The sequence below is a fragment of the Corvus moneduloides genome, chromosome 3 (assembly GCF_009650955.1).
Source record: "Corvus moneduloides isolate bCorMon1 chromosome 3, bCorMon1.pri, whole genome shotgun sequence".
Lineage (NCBI taxonomy): Eukaryota > Metazoa > Chordata > Aves > Passeriformes > Corvidae > Corvus > Corvus moneduloides.
The window spans coordinates 58,687,426-58,711,074 of NC_045478.1; the positions used below are offsets into that span (position 1 = coordinate 58,687,426).

At 41.0% G+C, this 23,649-nt stretch overlaps 1 protein-coding gene across 7 annotated transcripts in view; it reads right to left on the reverse strand.

Annotated features, from left to right (window-relative positions):
• STX7 (syntaxin 7) overlaps nt 1–16,075 on the reverse strand; it is a 31,999-nt gene extending 15,924 nt beyond the window's left edge. The window contains exons 1-3 of one of the 7 annotated variants that reach the window (XM_032101738.1): nt 15,990–16,075; nt 12,495–12,718; nt 9,438–9,578 (exon numbers count right to left, since the gene is read on the reverse strand). In XM_032101738.1, the coding sequence (XP_031957629.1) occupies nt 9,438–9,519 (82 nt within the window). In that variant the 5' untranslated portion in view covers nt 9,520–9,578; nt 12,495–12,718; nt 15,990–16,075. Of the gene's footprint in view, nt 1–9,437; nt 9,579–12,494; nt 12,719–15,200; nt 15,309–15,543; nt 15,751–15,938 lie in introns of those variants that run through there. The other 6 variants (XM_032101739.1, XM_032101740.1, XM_032101741.1 and 3 more) reach the window with 6 other exon arrangements.
• Between the last annotated feature and the right edge of the window lie 7,574 nt (nt 16,076–23,649).

The following is a 23,649-nucleotide window of genomic DNA, read 5'->3' on the forward strand; positions in this document are numbered from 1 at the left end:
CACAATCAGCTGTCTTCCTACCTCAAACTCCATTCTATTTCACATTTGAAAAACCAAACTTGAAAACCTCAAGTGGCGATGACCAAGCTTGTTGCAGCTTTACAGATGGAGAATGACATGTATCAACAACATAGCCCAGAGTGTTCTAAAAAATATACCTCAATATAGAAGCATGAAACTGGGGGCAAATATGTTTAGTGAGTGTTGCTTAGTACCCCATTGCAGTAACCTCACTTCTTATTTGGATCACACGAGATTGCTTTATAGACATCCAGCAGCTGTTTCCTTCAGTTTCCTTCAGCCAGACCCACCACACTGCCCAGTTTCATAAAGCTATGGTCTAATGCTTCCACAGAAAACGTGGCACTCACTGGGTGTGCATGGAAGAAACACCAACAGCAACACGAGCAACAAACTCTGAGGCACTGCACCGCAGTGGACAAGAACCAGACAAGCAGGCAGAGCAAGCACAATGAAACTTGCCTCACAAAACAGCAAGGCTTGGAATCTCACAGGAAGAAGGAGCAGAACAGCCCCTCCTGAATGTTAATTGTCATGGTCCCACCTATGTCACCATCCTATACTTAAAGGACAGACAGGGTTTTAGTAACTGTCTGAGGTTCACAGGGCTAAAACAACAACAGGTATTTAAAGACATTGCTTTTCAGTCATTTTCCTTATTCCTGAGCCCAAGGAGAATAAACAGAATCAGCAAAGTGTTCCTTTGTGTACACCAAGTGCAACATTTGCTCCATGTGAGTCTTATGCTCCAGCTATGATTTCAGAAGGCAAATAAGCAGTGACTACAGCACCAGCACAGTCACCTTGCAGAAATGCTTTGTCAAACACCTCACATGCGCTGAGACTGGCTGGGTAACTATGAAGAAATCTCCTACTTCTTTCCAGCTGAACAAGTGAGTCAACAAACAGCACATTCAGTTACTGATTAATTCGTGTGGAATCTAATAAACTTCAGAGGCGCTTCAGAGCAGGTTACTGGAATAAAAGAATTATTCGTTAAAATTACACCAGTTCAAACTGCTTTTGCCTGGGGACAACAGACTTCCTCACTTTATTCAAATCCAATTCAATGTGTTTTCCTTCTGCACTTCAGCTGAGGGTACTTGACTGAAGATGAAGAGATGCTGCAGAAAACATTCCTGGATCAAGGAAAATGAAGAGAGACTTTTTACAAGGGCACCTAGTGACAGGACAAGGAGGAATGGCTTCAATCTGAAAGAGAATAGGTCTAGGAAAAAAATTCTCTACTGTAAGGGGGATGAAGCATTGGAACAGGTTGCCCAGAGAAGCTGTGGACGCCCCATCTCTGGAAATCTTCACAACCAGGTTGGATGGGGCTTTGAGCAACATGATATAATGGGTGGCATCCCTGCACATGGCTGAGGGTTGAAACCAGATGTTCTCTAAGGCCCCTTCCAACCCAAGCCTTTCTATGATTCAGTGATTTTGATTTAGTTGCAATAATTTCATCAGATTAAAGTCTTCTGTGTAAGAGCCTCTTTAAAGCTACTAGTCTAGTTCACACTCACTAAAGATTTACACAAATCACAATGCCACAGTGCTGTCTTGCTAGCCCTACTTTAACCAAGAGTGACAGTTTATTAGAGGTATTAAATCCAGGACACTAGTCAAAAGATACCAGCTTACACTAAAAAGCATCCCCAAGAGCTCACCTAAGAGGAATCAAATATCTAAAAACTTCAGTAATTTCGTTTTAAGTAATTTACTTTATTCTGTCTTAACTCAATGTATAACACTGATTATTCTAAAAGAGAAGAATGTATCAGCACAGAAAAACAGTAACTGATATATGTGTGGGAAGAAGAAAATAAAATGAGGACAGGCCTGAAGATTGTCCTTTGCGCTCTAAGGACTAAAGACTCAGTAAGCATGGAAGAGTAGGTAAACATCCAGTCTTGTAACCTTTTCTTTATATTTTGTTACAGCTTCTGGCATTTCTAAATAGAATCATGCCCCAGAGTGACCAGGAACACCAGCAACAATGTCTCGAGTTCAGGACCTGCCCTCAGTTTTTTCAGTGATGTTATCATTATTTCATTCTAGTGTACTCCCATTTAAAATGGTCATTCAAGGACACAGTGAAGTGGGATTGAGGTATTGCCTGTTCTGCTAATGTGGGTGTAGAACACACTAAATACACATTGTTTAAGTGCACAGTAACTGATCATGTGATCAACTATTATAGCTCAGCCAAGGGGAAGTCATTAAATCAATCACTTTATATTCTTACCCTAAAGTGTTCCTGGTAACTTCCTGAAACCTGGAAGTTTGAATATTTCCCTAAAGAATACCAGTAGCTTATTAATTTATGAAAATGAAGCATATTTCTGCAGTAAACAGTAGCTGCACAAACACCATAACCCAACCCACTCACACGAAGGAAGTCTGGCTTTTTAAGAGGCCAGGTCATTATTGCAGCTACCTCAGGAGCTGACACAGAAGGAGACACAACGCACCACAGACCGGCCAACACAAGCAAGTAGCTGCTACTGCCAGGGTCACTCACAATCGATCATTGACCTCAGTTTATTCTGAGCCCTGACAGGAGTCCAGCTCCCAGCAGAGCAGTTTTATAGGAGATTTGATAGAGGGCTCTCTGTATAATCAAGCTGCTATGCAGTCTCCTGCCCACAAGGAGGAAAATACAGCAGAACTGAGATGGAACAGGCTCTTTAAGTACCTTAGAGAGAGCCTGAAATACAACTCTCTAGAGAGATGCAGAAGCATGAGGACCCTGGCCACATCCCTTCTCCTCTGCTTCAAATGCAGGCCATTTTGCAAAAGTTGCCAAGGTGAGTCCATTTATACTTACTACATCAACAAAAGCAACAGTTGCAGTAAAATTGTGGATGTTTTCACTGGATACCTTGCTATTTGTAATATTTGTAATGCAACACAGTGTCAGTTAAGGAAAAACTTGGCTTTTTCTGCACATATTGACACAAACTGTGTGCTGGAATGTACATGGAAAACTCATTTTTCAGTCTATTCTGCTGCTAGTATAAATAAATCCCTGTCCCTCTTGTGCAATATCATCCAAATAAGACACTGTTTCATATGTAAGTTTTCATAGAACCAAAATACTTTTAATAAACAAGACAAAACACAGAAAAATATTAACAAACTCTCCAGATTCATAAACAAATCTGTGAGGCATGCTACCTTAAATATATATGCTATATATATATTATATCTATAAGTATATATAGAACAAAGCCTTTAAGAACTGCATGCAAATGATTCAGGCTTGAAGTATTGAGAAATAGTTTATTTCTAAAATAACTGTGGGCTTCATAACTTCACCTCTTTGCAGAAAGACAGACATTTAGAAAGACCCAAATTAGCTAACTTTCTCCTCTATTCCTCAGCCTTGGAAAAAGTCCACAAAATGAAAGGTGAAAGGACATAATGGTGCTTAAAATCCCTAAGTAACCAGCCTTTTCCAGGTTTTATAGAAACTTCATTCTAAACCCAGAAGTCTTCTGGACAACAGCAATGATAATAATACAAAAATTGCTTCAGCTGGTATGTTCCCACAAAGTTATATCTGGTTAACTGCAGCTAACTGGAAATTTCTGACAATACCACCGTTAGAAGTCTCAACAAGCTCTACTGGAAGCCTGTTTTCTCTAGAACCACACCTGTACAAAACCACACTTTATAGACAAAACAGAATTTTGTTTCATACAGGCTCTGATTTCAACACCTCAGCGACTTCATTTACTTTTCACATGCCCTTCTGTGTTCTTCTTTAGCCAAGACTAATCATGCGAACCTGCTGGTGTTACAAACATAGTGACAGATACAGCTTTTCACTAATGTTTTGGTCTTTTCAGATGAACAGTTTAACTACCTAGTGGGCTTAAACCACAACATAAAGGCATCTATCCAAAGTCTTAATATTTTTCAGGGTTTATGATTTTCTACAGTTAAAGTCACAGGCAAAGTCATATGATCTAATTCAACTCCCATTTTAACACCATTCAGTGAGAATAGTAGCTTATACAAAACCTGAGATGCAAAAGAAATTGAGCAAAAGTGTTCTCACAGGACAGGTATCACATGACAGAGGGATCTCTGCTGGCTTAAGCTGACCTTCCAGGAATGTGCTGTATATGAATTGATGCTTGTGCTGCCTTAACAAACAGCAAAGGAAGTCAGCAGAAAGCAGAAGTCCCTATGAGAAAGTCCGTCCAGCCATATGTGGATTGTGGCTACTGAATTTTATTTTATTTTACTTTTATTATCTTGCAGCATGCAGACAATGTGTTTGTTGAGCTGGGCTGATCTTTAGTCTGCATGAGCAAGTCAAACACTATCACTGACCCACCTTGACAATACTGAGCAAGGGTAGATTATGCCATTCTTACTGGCTTTGCAACCAACTCTGCACAAAATACTGACAAAACCTGGAGGAGTTGGGAAGTGAAGGAAGGGCTGGGGAGGGAAGGAATATGAATACATTACTTCAGTTAGCGTAGGTTCTCTAACTGCTTGACTACTGTTTGCAAACCAAAAAAGAAAGTGTTTTATTACAAAATGTTTTAAACCTCAAGACTGGGTGTATTTTACCAATATCAGGCTTAGGTCTGTGTTCCTGAGCAAAAGGCAGCATTCTAAACAGCTTCTAAATGGACACCTCCCAAAGCCCAGCTCAAGATGCCAGTGGAGACTTGATAGTTACATATCCAGCCTGCACAATTCTCACTTTTCTTCAGGGACTCCTCCAAGTAACATATTTGGTAGCTACAAATAAAATATTAACTAAAAAGCAAAACAAAGGCATACTAGCCTGCTTCCTCAATGACCCACACACAGCAGAGTGATTTAAGAAGTGTGTGGGGGAAGGAAAAAGCATAGCTGGCTACTTCTTGCACAGTTCCTGACAGAGACATACGTCAAATCTTTCCAGCTGAGCAGAAGAGGCACCTACTCCTTTAAGTACATCCTTCCTACATTTATAACTGTGGAGTTGTTCCTGTAGAGGAATGCAACTCTCATTTTTCTCCCTCTTGGGAACACCTTTTTAAATAAAATGCCTTCCCTCTTTTAGCCACACACAAATCAATTCTTAAATTTCTTTAAAGAATCAATTCTTTAAAATGCAGAAAATGGACAGATTTCAAAGAACTGCTCCCCCTCATCTTCAGTTGTGAGAAGTCTGAAAGTTATGTATTTTAAAGCCTTTAAATGAGGCTTTTTGTTTGTTTTGTTTAATCTACTTTCATCTTTCCACTTGTTGGAAGATCAGATCTATATAATTGTATGCCCTTCTAAAAGAGATGGAGGTAAAAAAAAAAAAAAAGAAAAAAACCAATTACATATGGATTCAATGTGCTTGTCCTCCTAGGCATATCCCAGTAGGGTAAATGAACTTGCCTGATAGAAACAGATTTGTAAGCAGGCAGGATTTGTTTTGTCCCAGAGAAATATACTTTGCTAGCTCATCTTGTATCTGTGCATCACACTCATTGTCTATCCAGTTGCTGTAAACGAGTGACCAAGAGGAAATATTTCAAGGCAATATTGAAGGAACGCATTTACATTTGTCTCAAGTTAATAGCAGCTGCCATTAAGCTGCCGCATAAGTGAGAGTGCAACCTATGAAACCCAGTTCTAGAACAACTGCTCCTTCAGTAAACACTGATTAAACCACCTTGATAATAGGCTCTCTGTCTGCAAAGGCCAGACAGGTTGGAGCTTTACACCCTACATATATTCTTCCACATATTCTCATTCTTCATATTCAGAAAACTAGGAACAAACCTCAACCACTTTTAAATGCATTGGACTTTTAAAATATGAAATGTAGGTCACCTAGATTTTATAATCTGATATAAGATAGGCCTGGAATGAGAATTACAGTTACTTTGGGCTAGAATTCAGACAGACTATCAAACCTTAATCATTATCTGTGTTCTAGCAAGACAGAAATTTAGCAGCTGCCCAAGTCTAGCTCATTATACACATCTTTGTCTTTATTATTTAAATCTGAAGTTCCCTTAGCTGTTTGCAGATCTGCTTCTCATCACTGTTAACACAGACCCGAAACCAAATCAGCAAGACATGGCTTGCAGGCATCACTGACCTCACTGAGGTTCAGCACACAACACTGCAGCTCATCTGAGCACATGTGATTCAGACTCCCCAGACTTCAGAGCACTGCTCAGAGTCACATGGATATGCTAAAAACTCTAAGAGTGGGTTTGAGAGCCTAACTCTCCCTCTCCTGCCTGAGGCCTGCCGCTCTCTTCGGATGTCAAGAGCAGCCTTACATTTTGCAACTCCAGCTTCTCAGTGAAACAGTTGTAACAAAAGTAAGAGAAATACCCCACAGACTAGTTCCCTAAATCTCAGCTTGGAGATGTTGCTGATAAAACGTGGGTTTCAGGCTGAGGAAAGCAGGCTCTATTCTCTAGATGTTGTTAAGTGATGCTATAATCACTTATTTCTGCAGAAATGCTGAAAATGTGAAAGAAAGCACAGATCCTTCTCTAAAGAACAGCTGAAAGAAGCTTCTATGCACAGAATGCTCTGGGATTCGGGATCTCAAACACAGGCGGGTGTAAGAGAACTCACAGTACAGACAGCAGCATATGCTGCTTCCCATTAGCTAGTTCAATTTCAATCTTCAAGGTCCTAAAAAGGAGTCACCAACACCCCCTCCTCCAAAGAGACTCAAACAGCCCACTACAGATAGCACTTATTGCAGTAGTTGAACAAAGGTTTGTACAAGGCAGAAGTGATTTACAGCTCTCAACAAATCTTCAACAAAACAGTCAACTACATGATTGGATCAACAGATAATAAAATCTGTCATTCAAAGTTAAAAGGCTAACCAAGATGTTACCAAACACAAACCTAGGTCCTTCCATTAACACAGAACAACCCAAACCAGAAAGAATACTATCTTGCAACTGGTATAATTATTGAAGTAGTGTGTTAAACCAGCATAGAGAGGAGCTTTCCTAGACAATCACTAACAGTGGGCTACATGAACTAGGAAAGAAGGGAGGGTATTAATACAACAGCAGCCATGCATTATGAAGTGTGAGTTACTCAATATACGTATTTTATCTTGAAACAGATCAGATTTATTACTTGGAAGGTGAGTATGTAATATTTCAGCCTTGAAGAAATGTTACAGCAAAGATTGTTCTCACCCATGCTACTTCCTATAAACTCTGGTGTATTATGAAACCTTGGCAGCATGGTGTTATCTAATATAGGAAGTTCTTCTGTATTTCTCCAACAAGTTAAAGGGCCAGCTTGTAGCTGGAAAGGCCAGTTTCCTTTCACCTAATCTGTATCTCATCTGCATCTCTGTAGTAGCGTTCCCACTTTGCTTGCATGTCAGCAGAAGTGTAAATTAGTCCTGAAACAGTCTGGTGATCTGAAATGAAATTCTCTTCCTCTATTAATTTCACTCTGAAAACCAGAGTATCTACACACCTCCAGAAGAATTCAAATGTGTTGACACCTCTCACAAATGCTTAGCAAAATCAAGTCAACTGCTTAGATGGAAAACCATGCATTTAGGGTCAAGAGTCCTCTGTCTCTCCCCCTTCCTCCCTAACCAAGATCATAAATTGCAGTCTAAGAGACATGTTCAGCATCTGACTAGCACTATAGGTGCCTAAGCTTGCATGTTTCTGCCCATTCAACCTGGAAGCTCCTGCAGCTCACACATTCCAATAGAAAGCTGGACAGGTATTACACATGGGAAATAAAAAAGTTACAAAAAAGGTACATAAGCCCTTAGAGACCTCAGTTCAGGAAGCATGTTCAGTATGTCCATAGGATCCAGATTCTCATAAAATCTAACAGAGAATGGACTGCAAGAGTAATTGAGTGGTTACAGTTCAGTCAGGTCTACAGAAGAGCAAGGGCTTGAACCCAGCTGTGTACCTACCAGAACTAGGAAAGTGCTTGGCTGGAGCTTTTCAGGGCAAAGCTCTTGTTTCTGAAGCCATGCAGCAGTGGCGCTAGGAGACATTTGGACTTGGGTCTTGGAAAGGCAGTAGAACCTGTTGCTCAGACTTTAGCAACATAAATTTCAAAATACAAAAGACAGCAGGATTGTAGATAACTGTTCTGGCATATCTCCTAGCTATGCATGGACAGCTTGCTGTTCACGTGCCTTGGGGAGGAGACACACAGCAGAAGAGACGGAAGGGTAAAGATGAGATTAAGGAATCACTAAGTCCAGCACAAGACAGTTAATTATGTTCAGCAGCCTTCACAATACTCCAGTTTCAAGCACTGACTTCACTTTATGTTTTCACCTGACAAAAACCCCTTATTTTTTACATCTTGGAGCCTCAGTGTCTGTCACAGGTTGGCAGTTGCCTCTGGAAGACCAAGTTAGAAACCGTCAGACCGAATGAATTCACTGAGTAGATTTTAGGAATTAAAGCATAAGGACTTTTACAGAGTTGGTTTGTTAATTTTGGATTGTGGAAACACAGCCCTGATGTACAGAAACTTTTCAATAAGGCAAAATTGCAATTTTTGTTCCTGTCCGTTGACATCTTAAGAAATTCTTTCTGGAAGAAAATACAAAATGTAACTGAAAAAATAGGAAAAAAACCAATCTGTGCCACTAATCTGTGCTACAAATACCAACTTCTAGAACTTGCCTTGTAAACAAAAATCAAAATTTGATAAAAACTGACATATTTTACTGATCAGAATTCATTTTAAGTTTTAACATTAAAATACTCATTTCTGCATGCACTCTGCATCCTGCACAACATAAAACACACATACCAAAACCAGCCACATGTTGTTCATGACTATCTCCCTTCTGATGAACCATACATTTTGCATAATTTGTGAATCAAGTTGTATTTGCTTCATACATACACAAAAATAAAATGGAAAATGGAGGAAAAGAGAAAAAGGACTGAAAATCCCAGCAGCCTAACTAACCTCTAACTTGAATACCTCAGTTAGGTGGCTAGAAAAACAGGTGGCATGAAACTACATACTGGTATATTAAAACTTGCAGAATCTTTTTTACATATCTAAGACATACGCCTAAGGGGAAGCTGCAAGGCCACAGCTTCTGTCTCTGCTAAACAATTCAAGCTTCAGTGAATACTTGATGCAAACCTTGCTCAGTAAACACCTCAACCTACCATCTTAAGGTGCCCCTTAACTGGCCAGGACAAAACTGGTGAATACAGAGTGACACTATCTGTACTTGCTGTGGCAGATCACTGCTGACCATACACATGAAGGAAGGACTGCACACACTGGATGGGGCGCCACAAATCTGCCAAATGAGTAGGGAAGTCAGAGTGAATTCCCATGGATCAAGCTGAGAAACTCACCTTGAATGGGGGCACCCCATTACTAAAATTTTACACAAAACATGCACAAATGCAACTTACAGCATTGTGTGATCTTCTGGATGTTAGAAGTTATGCGTTGGGCTAGCTGATTAGGATCCCCAAAACCCGGTCCGTACGACATGGCTGAGTAGATGTGCTGTCAAGGTCATCCACAACAGGAGAAAGTCAGATAGTCTCTACCTACAGAAAACAATAGTTACGTTTTGGTCATTGGTTTATAAAGGTCTTCATCATCTTAAAGAAGAATACATGGGAAAAGATTAAAGAAAATTCCATACACTAATGTTTATCCTCTCCAAAAGCACTGTACTTCAAGGATGGAGTTTATTCTTTGTCAAACTTCTTATGTATTTTCCCCACCATAATCAAAGACAGAGTATAATTTTAATTTGTTGCCATTCCAGAAAAAAAAAAGCTGTATATTTAATCTGAAAATGCCAAACCCTCTAAAGAATTATATCCCAAACCAATTATATTGTTATTTACATACCATGTATCACCCATCCCACCAATACAATCCAGCATATGTAACCACTGAAAAAAAATCCCAGCAGGTATCACACAAGACATCAGAAAGAAGGCAGCACCCTCTAAACATCAATCATTTGTATCAACTTCAGTTTTAGTTTAACCCAGTATCACATAAGTTCTATGAATTACTACTTTATCCTGTTTCAGCTACTGTGTTTGTCAATATGAATTAATTTTTCAACAGTTTAGATATTCAAACACATTTTTAGGGGTGTTTTTCCATCCATACAGATCAAATTTCAGCACAAGTTCATGTGCTCATATTCTAAATTGAAATTAAGAAGACATAGATCGCAATACCTGTGCAAATCAAAGCTGGAGTTTATCTGCTCTGCAGTGAGAATGCAGAATAATCAAGCACACACACATCCAACACAATCCCACAATTTCCTCCAGGCTGTTGTCTCCTGCACATCACCCTCACAGGCTGAACATTTTAAGTCCCCCACATTTCCACTGTTCAACCCAAACCATGTGCCTTCCAAGCAATGTCCTCTTCTCCTGGCCTGTCAGCTTCTGGTTAAGAGACACTGCTAAAACTCAGTTTCAGGTATAGAGAAAAAGAAAGCACATTTAATGTGTGAAAAGAAGGAAATGAAAAGGCCAACTGCTTTGTCAAGTATGACAGCAGCTGTGCTACAATTTGCAAACTCAAGTCCTTACGAACTTTTTTTTAAATACAAGCATTTAACAGCCCCTTTTGCCAAATATGATTTCCTTTCACCTTTGGAAACGCCTGTATTAATACAGGCAGCAGTACCCTGGTTGTTTTAAAACATGACTGTTTTCATACCTCTGTAATATGAAATGGTCTCTAGTGGAGCCAAGACACTGTACTGGACCCGACATCGTACATCCCTCCCAAACTTCACCAGGGATGTAACTACAGAGGTCAGGCCTACCACTGCTGCCCTGCAGGTGACATCACCTGTGCCACATGAACAAGCTGCTGCTATCATGAAGACAAACCCTGCATGATTTTGAAATGGCTGCTTCACTATGATCCCAAACCCTGCTTCAGACCCTGAGGTATCCCCCAGTAATGAACAACCTGACTGCAGACAAGCCAACAGGGAGTGTATTTGCACTCTTCTGCTTGCTGCACTATCGCCCGCGAGTCATGCTAGCTGTCTGCAGTGTCGTTTCCTGTCTTTGTCTGTACCACATGCAGATTCAAGTTATTTTGACTAAAGTCTGAAGTCAGCCAGCCAGACAGCCTAAATCCCACTTATCTGGGCCAAGGCTGGCATTACAACCCTTGATTTTTTTGGAAACTCCAGGCAACATTGCACTGAATTTGTATTGTAAGACCAAACCCATGAAAACTTTATAGCAAATTAATGGCTCTATACCTTGGTGCATTGACTAAGCAAGGAAATCTACCAGTTCAGTGAAAAATACAATCATAGGCATAGAATCCAAAGAAACCACCTAAAAACTAAGTTTGAAAAAGATTTCTCAGAACTGCTGACAGGTTTTTCTTAAAAGTTATGGCTATTTCTAGACACCTTAGTAGCATGCTAACTACAATGCTACTGACTAAAAAACTTTTTAGTTAAATATTATAGTTAATGTTAAAAGTTAAACATATGTTTAATGTTAAAGTTAAAATGCCGCTGCTAAGGAGAAGAGATGGCAAAAGACCAAGTTACCTTGTGTAGAACTAACTGAAATAGTATTTCATGACTGCTTTTTCTCCTTTTGTTATTTGTATTCACCAGACAGCTCCCCGAAACACTGTTCTCAGGAACATCTTTACAATCTAGAGATACACACCAAATATTGCTAACTGTAAGTATCTTTAAACAAGTTACACTCCAGGACACTGACAAATGTACAGATTGTTCCACACATAAGACTTAAGAATTTTTCAACTTTCTACTACAGCCAAATGCAACAGATAATAAGATGTTCAGATGACAGACTGCAAAGTCCACAGGATATAGTTCAGCTTTTCATCTGCACATGTAGATCTCTCTAACTGTTGACAGAATTCTTTGTATCAACTCACATACTTAAGAACTGAGATTTATAGTAAATTTGTAGGACAGCCATGTAAATTCACAGCTGATTTACTCCATGCACATTCTTCTGCTAACAATGCTATTCCTAAGTATTTTAATAATACAGGCTGGTGACAGAGTAAGCAACTGGCATAGGGAACAGACAGACAGAGAGGTAAGAGGACAGCCATCAGCTGTCATCACCTCCCAATCTTTGCCACACTTTCTCCTTCTAGTTCTCACAGCAACACGGGCATCTCAACCAGATGAGCACCCTACTTCCACTCACATCCCCTTCACTTGTTAGTGCTGAGTTACTCAAGCTCCTCTGAAAACACAGACAAGCTGAGCCCTTGGAAAGTCAACTGCTAATGACCTAGACAAGGTCAGGGTTTCAACCACCAGGAAAAAAACAGGCATGCACCAAGCACTTCCTTCCATCCAGGGTGATAGGAGCATTCATCAAGACACTGAATTTCCATAGACATTTCCCCTTTTCACTTTCACAGCATTTAACTACTCTGTTGTGACGTATTTTGGTATTACTGGCTGCACAACTTACAAAACAGGGAAGTTAAAAGCCTGCTGCAGTTGCGGGAAGTACACTTTGCCTTCAAACTGGGATGGAGCTGCACTTGTGGTAGTCTTCAGTTCCTCTAAAAGTTTCAGTCAGGTGTGAGTTTCTGATTATTTTATCTTCTGCTGAACGTCTCTGCCTCTGAATGCGAGTACACCTAGTGGCAATTCAGCTTGTCAAGCTACTGAAGAAAGTCCAAGGAACTGAGTCTACGGGCACAAATGAAATGAAAAATCAGAACATTTCATTAATATGAACTGAAGCAGGACCTCACTGTACATTGAGGCTTGAAGAATTCAAATGACTGCTACATATTTTTCACAATTTCTGCATTAACTGGTTCCTACATCATACGGTCATTCCAGACCAAAACAAAAAATGAACCTTAGTATCAACGTATTTTCTAGAAAGGTGTTTGTCAGGCATAAGAAAAAATCCACTTTTCCATTGGCTATGAACGTAGAGACAGGAAAGTGGGTACTCCTACATCTACACAGCTCCCCAGTGTCATTCCTGAAAGCTCCATCAGGATAAAAGGAAGCGGTATGACAAGCACTGCACATGTCAGATCTCACAGCAGTCACCCGAATATCTTGCAGGCTCCAGTCAGCTACAGTTAATAAGCACCTAATCTATTTTGTATTTTCTCATTTAGATATCCAAAGAATCCTCCTTCTCCCAGAAATCTAGCCCATACACATTAGGATAAGAACCCTTAAGCAATAGTTTTACTGTCTGAGCAATGTTATAGCATCAGGACCTAGAAATGTTTACATAGACCCTTAACTTTCAGAAAACAAAAAGTACATACTGCATTTCATAGAACACTTGAAAATTTAAATCTGATCTGAATTTAAATCTGATTTTATGCCTTTAAGTATCCAGAGACAAATCATGGGGCTTTCCTTATGGGATTTTTTTCTCCTAAATAAAAGTCACAGTAACAAAGCTTCTCCTAAACAGTATGTGGCTTCCTTTATAAACTACTGCCGCTCTCAAAAAAAAAAAAGAAGTGCAAAATCCTTCAAGCAGGGTGAAAACACAGGCAAAAGTGATGAACTGCTGAAAGACTTGGGGAAAAATTTCAGCAAGTCTCAATGATAGCTGCATAAAAGATAAGGACCTCCTGCTACAGCACCTGAGGGATTCTCATAACTGACTCATAGCAACTGACTTAGCAAGATACAGGTGAGCATTAAAGGTGAGCATTAAATCTGTCATTATTTTTGTTAGTGGATGAGGGAGGATTTTTTTCTGGACTTATGTCTTTTTTTCCTTTATACTTAAGCTAAAATATTTAGAGACTGATATTACATTTACCAGTTTGTGCTTTTACAGCTCCTAATGTGCTGAAATCCTGGTCCACAGGCAGGCTCTAGGCCCCCATAATACAAAACTGACTGTGGAGCATAACAAATATGCAAACACAGTAGCAGTAAAATTAAATTCTTCTTGCTTTCTTAAAAGAAAAGTTTCCAGATTTTTTTTTTTAATCCTCTACTTTCAGGTAGAAGTCAAACTTAAATCCATATAGGGTAGGAAAAAGCAAGAAAAGTTTATTTAAAACTGCATCAACACTAACATAAGACCTGTCAAAGGGTAACTTCCTATCCACTCTGCACAATTCTCTCAGCCCTGTCACATTACTGATGCTGAAACCTACCAAAACCAAGCTTACATCGTCTAACAGCTCTACATTTGGGGTTTTTGGAAATAATTATTAGATTGTGTGACTGGTCAGTGTTTTATTTTTCCTAAAAATGATTCTGTTGAACAAAGATGCAATTTAAAGCAGTGACATTTTAACTGCTCGGCATGAAAAACTAAATCACAGAAGCTTGAAATTCTATTAGGCCTAATGCATCACCAACGCTTAGCACATATGGATAAAAATTAACATGCTTACAATTGTCTGATTCATTCACACTGATATTTATGATGAACTAGGTGAAGGAAGCCCATAGCTTTCACAAGCCTAAGAGAACATATTACTGCTTGGCAAAATGCCTTAAGTAAGAGAATTATGTTCCCTAGGAGCTCACAAGGCATTTAAAGGCCTTACAATGAAGCAGGAACAGGAAAATGAACACTGGGAACTGGAACTGTTGGGGAAGAGAGGGAATGGGAAGTCTGAAAATGGACCTGAGACGACCATTTCAAAGTGCCCAGTTTCTTGTGCTGCTGGTAGGCAAACAACATCTCATGGGAAAAAGAAGACGGATGAGAAGCCCAACATATGTGGTGCACTAGATATTCTCACTCAATTCTCCCTCATGGTAGCTTGTTCACATTGAACCAAGTGCTCAGATCAAGCGCACCGAGTGAAAAGTTACCTTTGCACAAAATCTGATTGCAATGGATGCCGAGCCTCTCTGAGGCCTATCAGGGTGCTAATGACTACACACAGCTCATGGTCTCTTTTCTTCTCCTCTTCCAAGAGTTTCACTTCAGTGTAAGCCACCAAGAAGAGTGCTACCTCATATTCTTCCATAACACTACGGAAGGCGTCTTCATGAAGCAAACACAGATACAGCTCATAACAATGCCACCATTCAGCACCACTTTCTTCTAATTTTGACATATTTTAACTCTCTTTTTGGCCCCCTTTTCCTTCTTTTCTATTAAGAGCAATTGCACAACCTCCAAGCAGAAGGGCTGCACTGCCGGCAAAACACAAGCCTGGATAATCACCTGACAGGAGGGTTCCAGTCGCCCTGCTGGCACAGCCCACTGCCTTTGAACGGCTTGCGGAGGGGATCACAGCACAGGAGCACATTGCTTCTGGCAAAGTATCCTGGGATTTTATCACTGGGCTTCTCCAATTAAGATGTAGTGCCCTGCACTGTATGCAAAGCGGAGTGAAACCTTCCACTGAATTGCTGAGTTTGAAGAAGCGCCCTTTCCTGATGCGGCGGCGAGCGATTCACCAGGAAAACAGCGATAACGCCGGGCCGGGGGCCGGCGCGCCAGGCCCGGGCTCGCTATTTACATCGGCCGCTTTTATAATGTCCCCCCCTCCCGCTGACATGCTCACCTCGGACGTGGAACAGCAAGGGGAGCACTTCCACAAGGCGGGGGTGCCTGTCCTACCCTACAGTTCCACACCAGCTGCTGTAAAACACCCGCTGTAGGCCCCGACTCTCCCCCGAGAGCATCGCCGAGCCCAAAGCCCTGGCACCGGGGCTGTCACAGGGAAGGGTGCGGGGAAAGGGGCTGGTGCTGACACGACCGACCGCGCTCCAACACCGCGCTCCCCTCGCGGCCGCGGCTCCGGCCCCGGCCCCCGCCTCGCCCGCAGCCGCCCCGCTTGCCCCACGGCCGGGCACGGGGGGGCGGCCCCGGCGAGGCCCTTCCCGCCGCCCTCTGAAAGGCTCCCTGCGCCTGGCAGCCCCTTCCCGGCTGGCCGGACACCGCCCTGGTCACCCCCACCTGCAGCGGGCAACACCCCCGGCGCCTCGGCGGAGCTCCCGCGGCTCTTACCCGGCCCCGGCGAGCCCGCTCCCAGGGGTGCGGCGGGGGCGGGGGCGGTGCAGGGCGTGGAGGGGCGGGCCGGGCCGGGGCCTGCCCGCCCCGCCGTGACGGGAGAGGTGGGGGAAGGCGCGGCCCCGCCCCGCCCGGGCGGCTGCGAGAGTGGGGCCGGGCCGTCTCTGACGGGCGGCTCCGCCCGGGCCTGCGGGGAAACACCGCTGCTGACGGACCCCGGGGGCTCCCGAGGGGAGCGGGGCAACCCCGGCAGCCGCAGCCGTGTGCGAATGGAAAAAGTGGGGGTGAAGGGTGGGGAGAGTGTCATTTAGGGAAAAGATGCTGTTGCATCCGCCAGCAAGGGGAAAACATGGGCAAGGATACAATATTACAGTGAAAAATACGACGTTACTATGCTGATAGCCTGCTTTGCCAGCCTTGCCTTCAGCTTGGGTCAGTTCTTCTCTAAATGGGAATGGACAAGTCAAAGAAAATGAGTGGGAAACTGTAGATCTCTTCAAAGGTGCCTTTACATGCAGAGATACACAATATACAGCTGGGAGAGGGGCCAAGCGATGCCAGGAGCACGAGAAATGAAGGATGCGTTCTCACCGCTGCCGGTACCGGGCTCGGGGGACAAGGAGGATGGGGTACCCGCGGCAGCGGGGCTCATCCTGGCCCAGCTCCCTGGGAAGTGACAGGTGAGCCTCCAGGCTGCCTGCACGGCATTTGGGTCATTTCTGCGTCCTCCTTGCTTCTTCAAAGGGACAATGACAGGGCCAAATGCTCCCCAGAGCCCCGGGGCTGAGCCGCTTCATATATCTGCAGAATACCCCCATGCGCGTTAAATACCACAGAGCAAACAGCCCGCAGCATCCGATTGCTGGGAATGCCACCTCCTCCACATAGCCCAGGCTCGCCTGAGGAAGAGCTGCAGAAATTGGGAAGTGCAAGTCTAATTCTGCTTCGTCATAGACCTTGGTCGTTGCTAAGATTTAGAAACAGCTAAAACAGTGAAAAACTTACTAGGCATCCTAACCCAATAATAATAGAGAAGTCTAATAAACTGCAAACAGAATGGAGCAAAGGTAAAGGCCTGAAATAGGCAAGACTACTCTTTACTTTACATGGGTGGTTCTTCCTGGGTCTCAAAGCACGCTGAAAGGAGAGACAACATAGACTCCGAGACTTATACACCTACATAGAGTTCTTATGTTAATTGATGGTTGGAAATGTCATTTTCTCACTTTCATTAATTAAAGTTACTAAGGAAAAAAGCCATTCTGATATGCCTTTTTGCTGCAGGAATGCTGAATACATAGTCAATCTATTTTTAAAAGGCTATTTTTATTAGTGATTTATTTTAGCATTGCTACATGTGCAGGTGTTTCCCCCACGATCCCACTAGATGGTGCACTAATAAGAGTATAATGCAAATCCCTTCCAAATGAAGGCCCTGCCTTGATTATCTCTGTTTGTCATGTAAACTCCATTGACTGACCCAGTCACTCCTGCTTTATAAAACTTTAGCTGAGATCATTGTCAGTTTTCCTCCAGAAAACAGTACATCGCCTGCTATGTAATTTCCAAAGTGTATTTCCCATTAAAAAAGTGACCATTCATCAATGAGAAAACTTTTCCTGCGGATCACCACTTGGGTACTTTTCTTTTAGGCTTAGAGGTAAGACACAATCATAACTGATCAATGTGCATTCTCATTTTATGAAAACAAGGTATCAAAATGCTTTCCTAATGAAGCTGTGTGCTTTATGAAGAAAATCCTGGTCCTCACCTGCTGTTAGCTCACTTACCAGAAGCATGCACCTTTTATTGTTAAATATCTAAAAGTCCTTGTGATAGGATTATTTAAAGTAGCCAGCTGATGAATGATGTTACAGCCTGAGAGTGAAAAATGGATTATAAAATAAGCTTTTCATTGAAGTGTCTGTTCTACAAAAATGCTTACATAGCCTTTTTAATAGAATCATAAAATAATTATGAAGGTACAGTTACTAGACTATTGATCATATTTATTGATCAGAACTGCTAAGAGCATGGTACACCCTCAGAATATTTTTGTTAACTCCTATAGATAAGCCATTGAGTGGGAGAACATGCACTGTTTCACCCTTTTAAATAAAACAGCAAGATTCCTGCAGTTTCCTCTACTAGCAATGGTGCATGGACAGGATCTCTTGTAAAGAGATGTAAAGAAGCCATCTCTAAGTGTTCTCATCAGAGATGCTGATGGAATGATGCTATGCATTTGTGTCCCTAAATGCGTTTCACTGGCTCCTCTCCAGAGCTCTCACACCAGCATTACCTGGGGATTGAGTTCAGAATCATCATTCACCTACCTTTGCTGTTTCTTGTTGAGCATGATCAGATTTCAAATGACTGAATTAAATGGGGAAAGCTCTGGGTGAAGAAAAGGGGAAATGATTGAGCCCCTGCTATGCACAGTCACTGCATACCATGGAGGATGCTCTGGATATTTACTGATTGAAGGTCGGAGTATTTGTCATTTATATTCTTGTCGTGTGTGTAAAACTGAAATGAAAGGGATGTCACTTCAACCATGTCCTGTTTGAGGATCCAGGCCCAGTGTGGTGTAAAATGTCTGAAAGAGATGGAAGTTAAGCCACACCAGCATAGTGCAATTTTGAAAAAGCACACCTTCCTCCTAGCCCAGTATCCACATCAGGACCCACTTTCCTGACTGTATTTCTGCCTCCCAGCTCCTGCTCCTGCCCTGGCCCCTAACCAGCAAACACATGGGCCCAGCAGCGTGGGTGGCACAAGCTCCAGGGCCCCAGTGATGCAGAAACGAGTCACTCATTTCTGTGCAGCTCCCTGGGCCTGCACAGTGTATGATGAAATGAAGGGGAGCAGCCCAACAGTGGCCTCATATTCCTGATGAGTGTCCTCTTTTCAAGGCATGAGCAGTGTGTAAGTGGTGTGTAATTTACCCTATGGGCCAATTTCATTCTCTGCTATCACAACCTCACTTGCGCACATTTAGCTTTACATAGGAAGAGTAATGCTGCCAGTAGTTGGCAAAGAGTCTGGCAGAGCTTCCCAGACAGTTATTACTGATGCATTCCACCATCAGCAAGAATTCCTGTTACTATAGCTGTCATCTCTGTTTGCTAATGTAATAAAAATATCCGCTCCAGAACCTGAAATGAGATTAGGTTCCTATTATACCCAGTGCTGTACATAATTATGATGGATGATGATTTCCAGCTTGAACAAATTTATGGGTTAATTATTCTGCAGAATGACCAGTAAAACCTATTTATTTAAAAAAAAAGAAAAGCATTGACTGTTTGCATGTTATTTAGGCTGGTACTTGCTCTGCAGCAAGAGTAATTAGCAAAGTATCATATGTTTTAAATAAACAGAGAATTCTATTCTCAATATTGATAATGTTTCCTACAAAAAAGGAAAAAACTCACTAGCAACTTATTTTCAAATCTTTCTTTGCCTTTCGGTTTAATTTTCAAAGACATGTTATACTTTCATCTGCAGTAGTGAAATGAGCTGGCATTATTTTTTCAAAGCCCAAGGTTTAATTAAGTAGTACCTGAAAATACATAATTCCTGTAGCTTCAGACAGACCGTTTTGAAATAACACACATTTATAAAAGGCATAAAATGAAACAGCATTACTTTGTTCAGATATAGAAATACAAACCTACAGAAGAAAAAATAATAAAAATAAAAGAATCTATGGATTGTTGACATCATGGCATCATTGTAAGTTCAGCAGCTAGCTCTGATAGAATCCAGTAGGTCTTTATTTGGAAAATGAGGTCACTGTTGAGCAATCAATATTCATTATTTTACAGCTCATCATCATCTTCATCTCATCATCATCTTTGTCCTCCTCTTCATTTTCAATTCATAATTAACTTAATCTCTTTCTGGAACTATGCAAAATAGAAGAAGAAACTCACACAAAGGGATCCTGACAGATTTTGGCTAGGTAAACCAAGCAGACATCAAATTTAAGGAGGCACAGGGCAGAGTTATAAAGATGAGGAAAAGGTTGTTTCATGATATTTCCAAAATGTAGTGTCAGAAAATTGGGAAAGTGATCTTGGCTACTCCCAGAATTTTAGCAGCATTTCCTCCTTGCTTGTCTGCTCTACCATTGCTATTGTACACATCATTACTCTGAGTTCTGCTTTTCCCTTTCTCCATCACTCCAGCCTGCAGCTTAGCCAAAAAGGAGATCTAGCAACAATCACAAGATGTTATGGCACAGTCCTTACATGGCAGCACAGATGGTGGTCACCCACTGAGGGGCTAAAGCTCATCCACAGAAGAAACCTATAAAGACAGATTATTCAACAGGACTCAAAAAAAAAAAAAAAAAAAAAAAAAAAAAAAAAAAAGTGACTAATTGAATGCATTCATGACATATACCCTCTGTAATCCATTGAGAACTGGTAGAAAATATCTCAAAAACCAACCAGCAACTTGGTGGATGTTCCCTTTCTCTAAAACCTTGGCTGCAGCGAGTTCAGAGTAAAGGGTGTCAATGTAAGATGTTGTTAAGTTGCCTCTAGGACAGGACTCAGTTTGAGGCTTGCAGACTTCTACACAGCTAAATGTCAAAACTTCTGTTAGTGCCTCGATTAAGTCTGACGACCCACAGATAAGCATCTAGTGCCATTTTAGATGTCCAGATGTGTCCCATCAGGCTCCCAGCTACTGCTTCACTGGTGCAGGATGCACCAGTGTAGGCATCTCAGGTTCCTAATGACATCTTAGGTGGCATTTGGCAAATGATTCATACCTTCTGCATAGTCACTGACCACTACACCCTGAACTCAAACAGCCATTCCAACTGTAGCTGTAATCAGGACTTAGACACTTACCAGAATTATAAACACCTACCTATAAATTTAAGAGTCTTAATCTCAAAACTCATCCAATGGTCTAGGTCTTCCACAGCTTTCCTATGTCTTTCTGTGATAATTTGGCACCAGAACTTTTATAAGAATCCTATTCTGTCCTTCACTCTTTAGCCTGATCCTGTGGGTTTGGTAACCTTATTATAGAAAATCTGCAAATATGTGCAGAGGGGACAGGTTTTTACCTTCTGCTACAGCATGAATAGACAGAGGAACAGTAGAAGCAGCTTTGGCTTCTGTTTCAAGAAACAATGTATATTAATTTAGCAAACTGGGGAGACATCAGACACTGGGAGAATGAAGCAAGATTAAATTACATTGCAACTCCAAGCACAAGGCTTCCTATATGTTGCAGTTTAAAACCACCAAAATTTTATGATCATTCTCTATTCAGGAAATCTCCCAAAATATCACATAAGCGTTCTTTCTTGTCTCCTTCCTCCAGATATTTTCTTTAGTTTCAAATATTTTGAATACCCATATTTTCTCTCTCACCATTGTTGTAACCTTATGGACAAAACCAAAAAGGACTTGAAATAAACAAATGTGAGAACATATTACATCATCTCAATGTAACTAAATTGTACTAGGAAAGGAAACGGTTCTTGCCATTCAAAAAAAAAAGAAAAAAAAAAGAGAGTTTTACCATTTTTCTTATTGCATATATTAAAACATGTAGCAGCTACAACAATCACTGTATTGCACTGGTGTCCTACAGAATATCTACTGTGCCATTCCTTTTTCTAATTCTTACACATGTAGAGCCTGATTCAATTGCCTGCTGCATGTAGTGAAAAACTGACCACTTTTCAACAAGTTGTCAGGCATCTGTAGGTCTCTTACTGTTAGCTGCATGCTTCCTATAGCTGTTTTTCTTCTAGTGTTAGTATTTTTTCCCCTCTCTTCTTATCTGGCCATGGAAAAAGAGACCAGTTCATGATTAAGAGAAGGCTCAAATAATGACAATTTACATCTTTCTACTTTGGAGCAAGAAGAGCTTTTTAACACATATTAACTTACAAAGTTAAGAATGCTATCACAAAATTTAAAAATGCCCATCATACTGTTCCTTCTCTTTACCCTTTCTTCTTCAGAAAAAATTGCTGTCTTAAACTGAACTTTTGTTGAGTGTGCTATGCAGCCCCGCAATCCACAGGAAAACCCCCAAAAATAGGGTATGTTATCTGATATGGCTCAATCTGCAGTGAAGTCATGCATAGCCAATGTCTTTTTTTATTGAAACTGCTGCACATAACATCTAAGATCTAAATATCTCTAAGTAACCTCTGAATCTGAGTTCCTTAAAATAGAACAAGACAATTTCAGAGGATTATTGATTTTCTAAAAGGGCCATCATCTGTGCCCCTTTGCTGTGAATATTTTTCCTCACAGCTACCACAAGAGCTGATTTGGGATCTTTAAATAGAATATAATATTTTGAGAAGGCTATGGGCTTATTAAAATTACCTAAACGGAGCTAGAACACTCATATCTCAAATCTTCTGTCATGTGTATTACAGCCCTATAGCCCATAGTGCTGGCTTTTTCTCTCCCTAAGCAGTGAGCACCTCTGAAGTAGTTAGTTAAGTATTTTATCATTAATGCAGAGTGGTGGGAATGTTTGTAGAGTAAACACTCTCTCAGTTCCATTTAAAATCCTGCTATGTGTAGCACACTCCTCCTCCAAGACAGGGGGTCTCCATAGGGTGTGCTGTGTAATTTCTCTTCATACTTCTTGCACAAATGGCAAGATTTAACCTTAAGCTTTGTAACTGGAAAATTCTGGTCTAAAGCACTCGCAACAAATTCCTCCACCTGCTGCATCCTATTTTTATGTAACTTTTTCTTTTATGTTTTCCTGCTTTTAGTTACATTGGTCTGTGTTCTATCCATTTAAGTACTCATGTAGGACACACCTGTATGATCAGCTTTAGAAGCAGCACCTCGGTAAGCGAACTGTAGAAACTTAAACCATATTTAAAGGTGAATATGGAGAGAAAAGAAATCACTGCCTTCCCCATCTGTAGCATCTTTGTCCAAATTAGTCAGCTGAGAAACTAGAGGACTAAAACCAGAATAATTTAGTTCAGAAAGTCGATAAAAAGAATAAATTCAGATATTTTGTCTCTTATCTTTGAAATTAAGAACTCTTATATTTACTTCACTCTAGGGTTGTCTTGATACAAAAGAAGTGTTCTTTCTTTCAATTTATTGATCTTGTTATCCGTTGTCTCTTTTTTAATTTATGACAAATTTGCAGGTATTAATCCCATAATAAAGTGAAAAATCCCAATAGTTCATCATATTCAAAACATTCTATTTCATAATTTTTTTCTGTCCAGACTTTTTTTCTGATTGTGGCCCCAAAGTGCAGTTTTTAGTGGTTAGTGATGAAGTACACGAATTGCAAAATATTGACAGAAAATGCCAAAATACACATAGAAAAGAGTTGAATAGTTGAACGTGACAGCCTCTGGTTCAATAGTTCCCTGCAGAAGAATTAATTAATAGCAGGTGTTAAAAGTAATCCCAAAACTCCACAAGAGTTCTGCAGGTACAACCCTTCTCCAGAGTTCCCAATTTCCTTTGCTGTTGTTTGCAGTGAGCAAAACATAAGTAAACTGGGAATAATCAAACCAAAATAAGCAAGGTGTTAATAGGACTTGTTAATTCACATTTCAGAACAAAAATTAGAAACTAAGGATATTTTGAGCTGACAGAAAAGGAAGGGAGAGGGGAAGGTAAGGTGGTGTGCT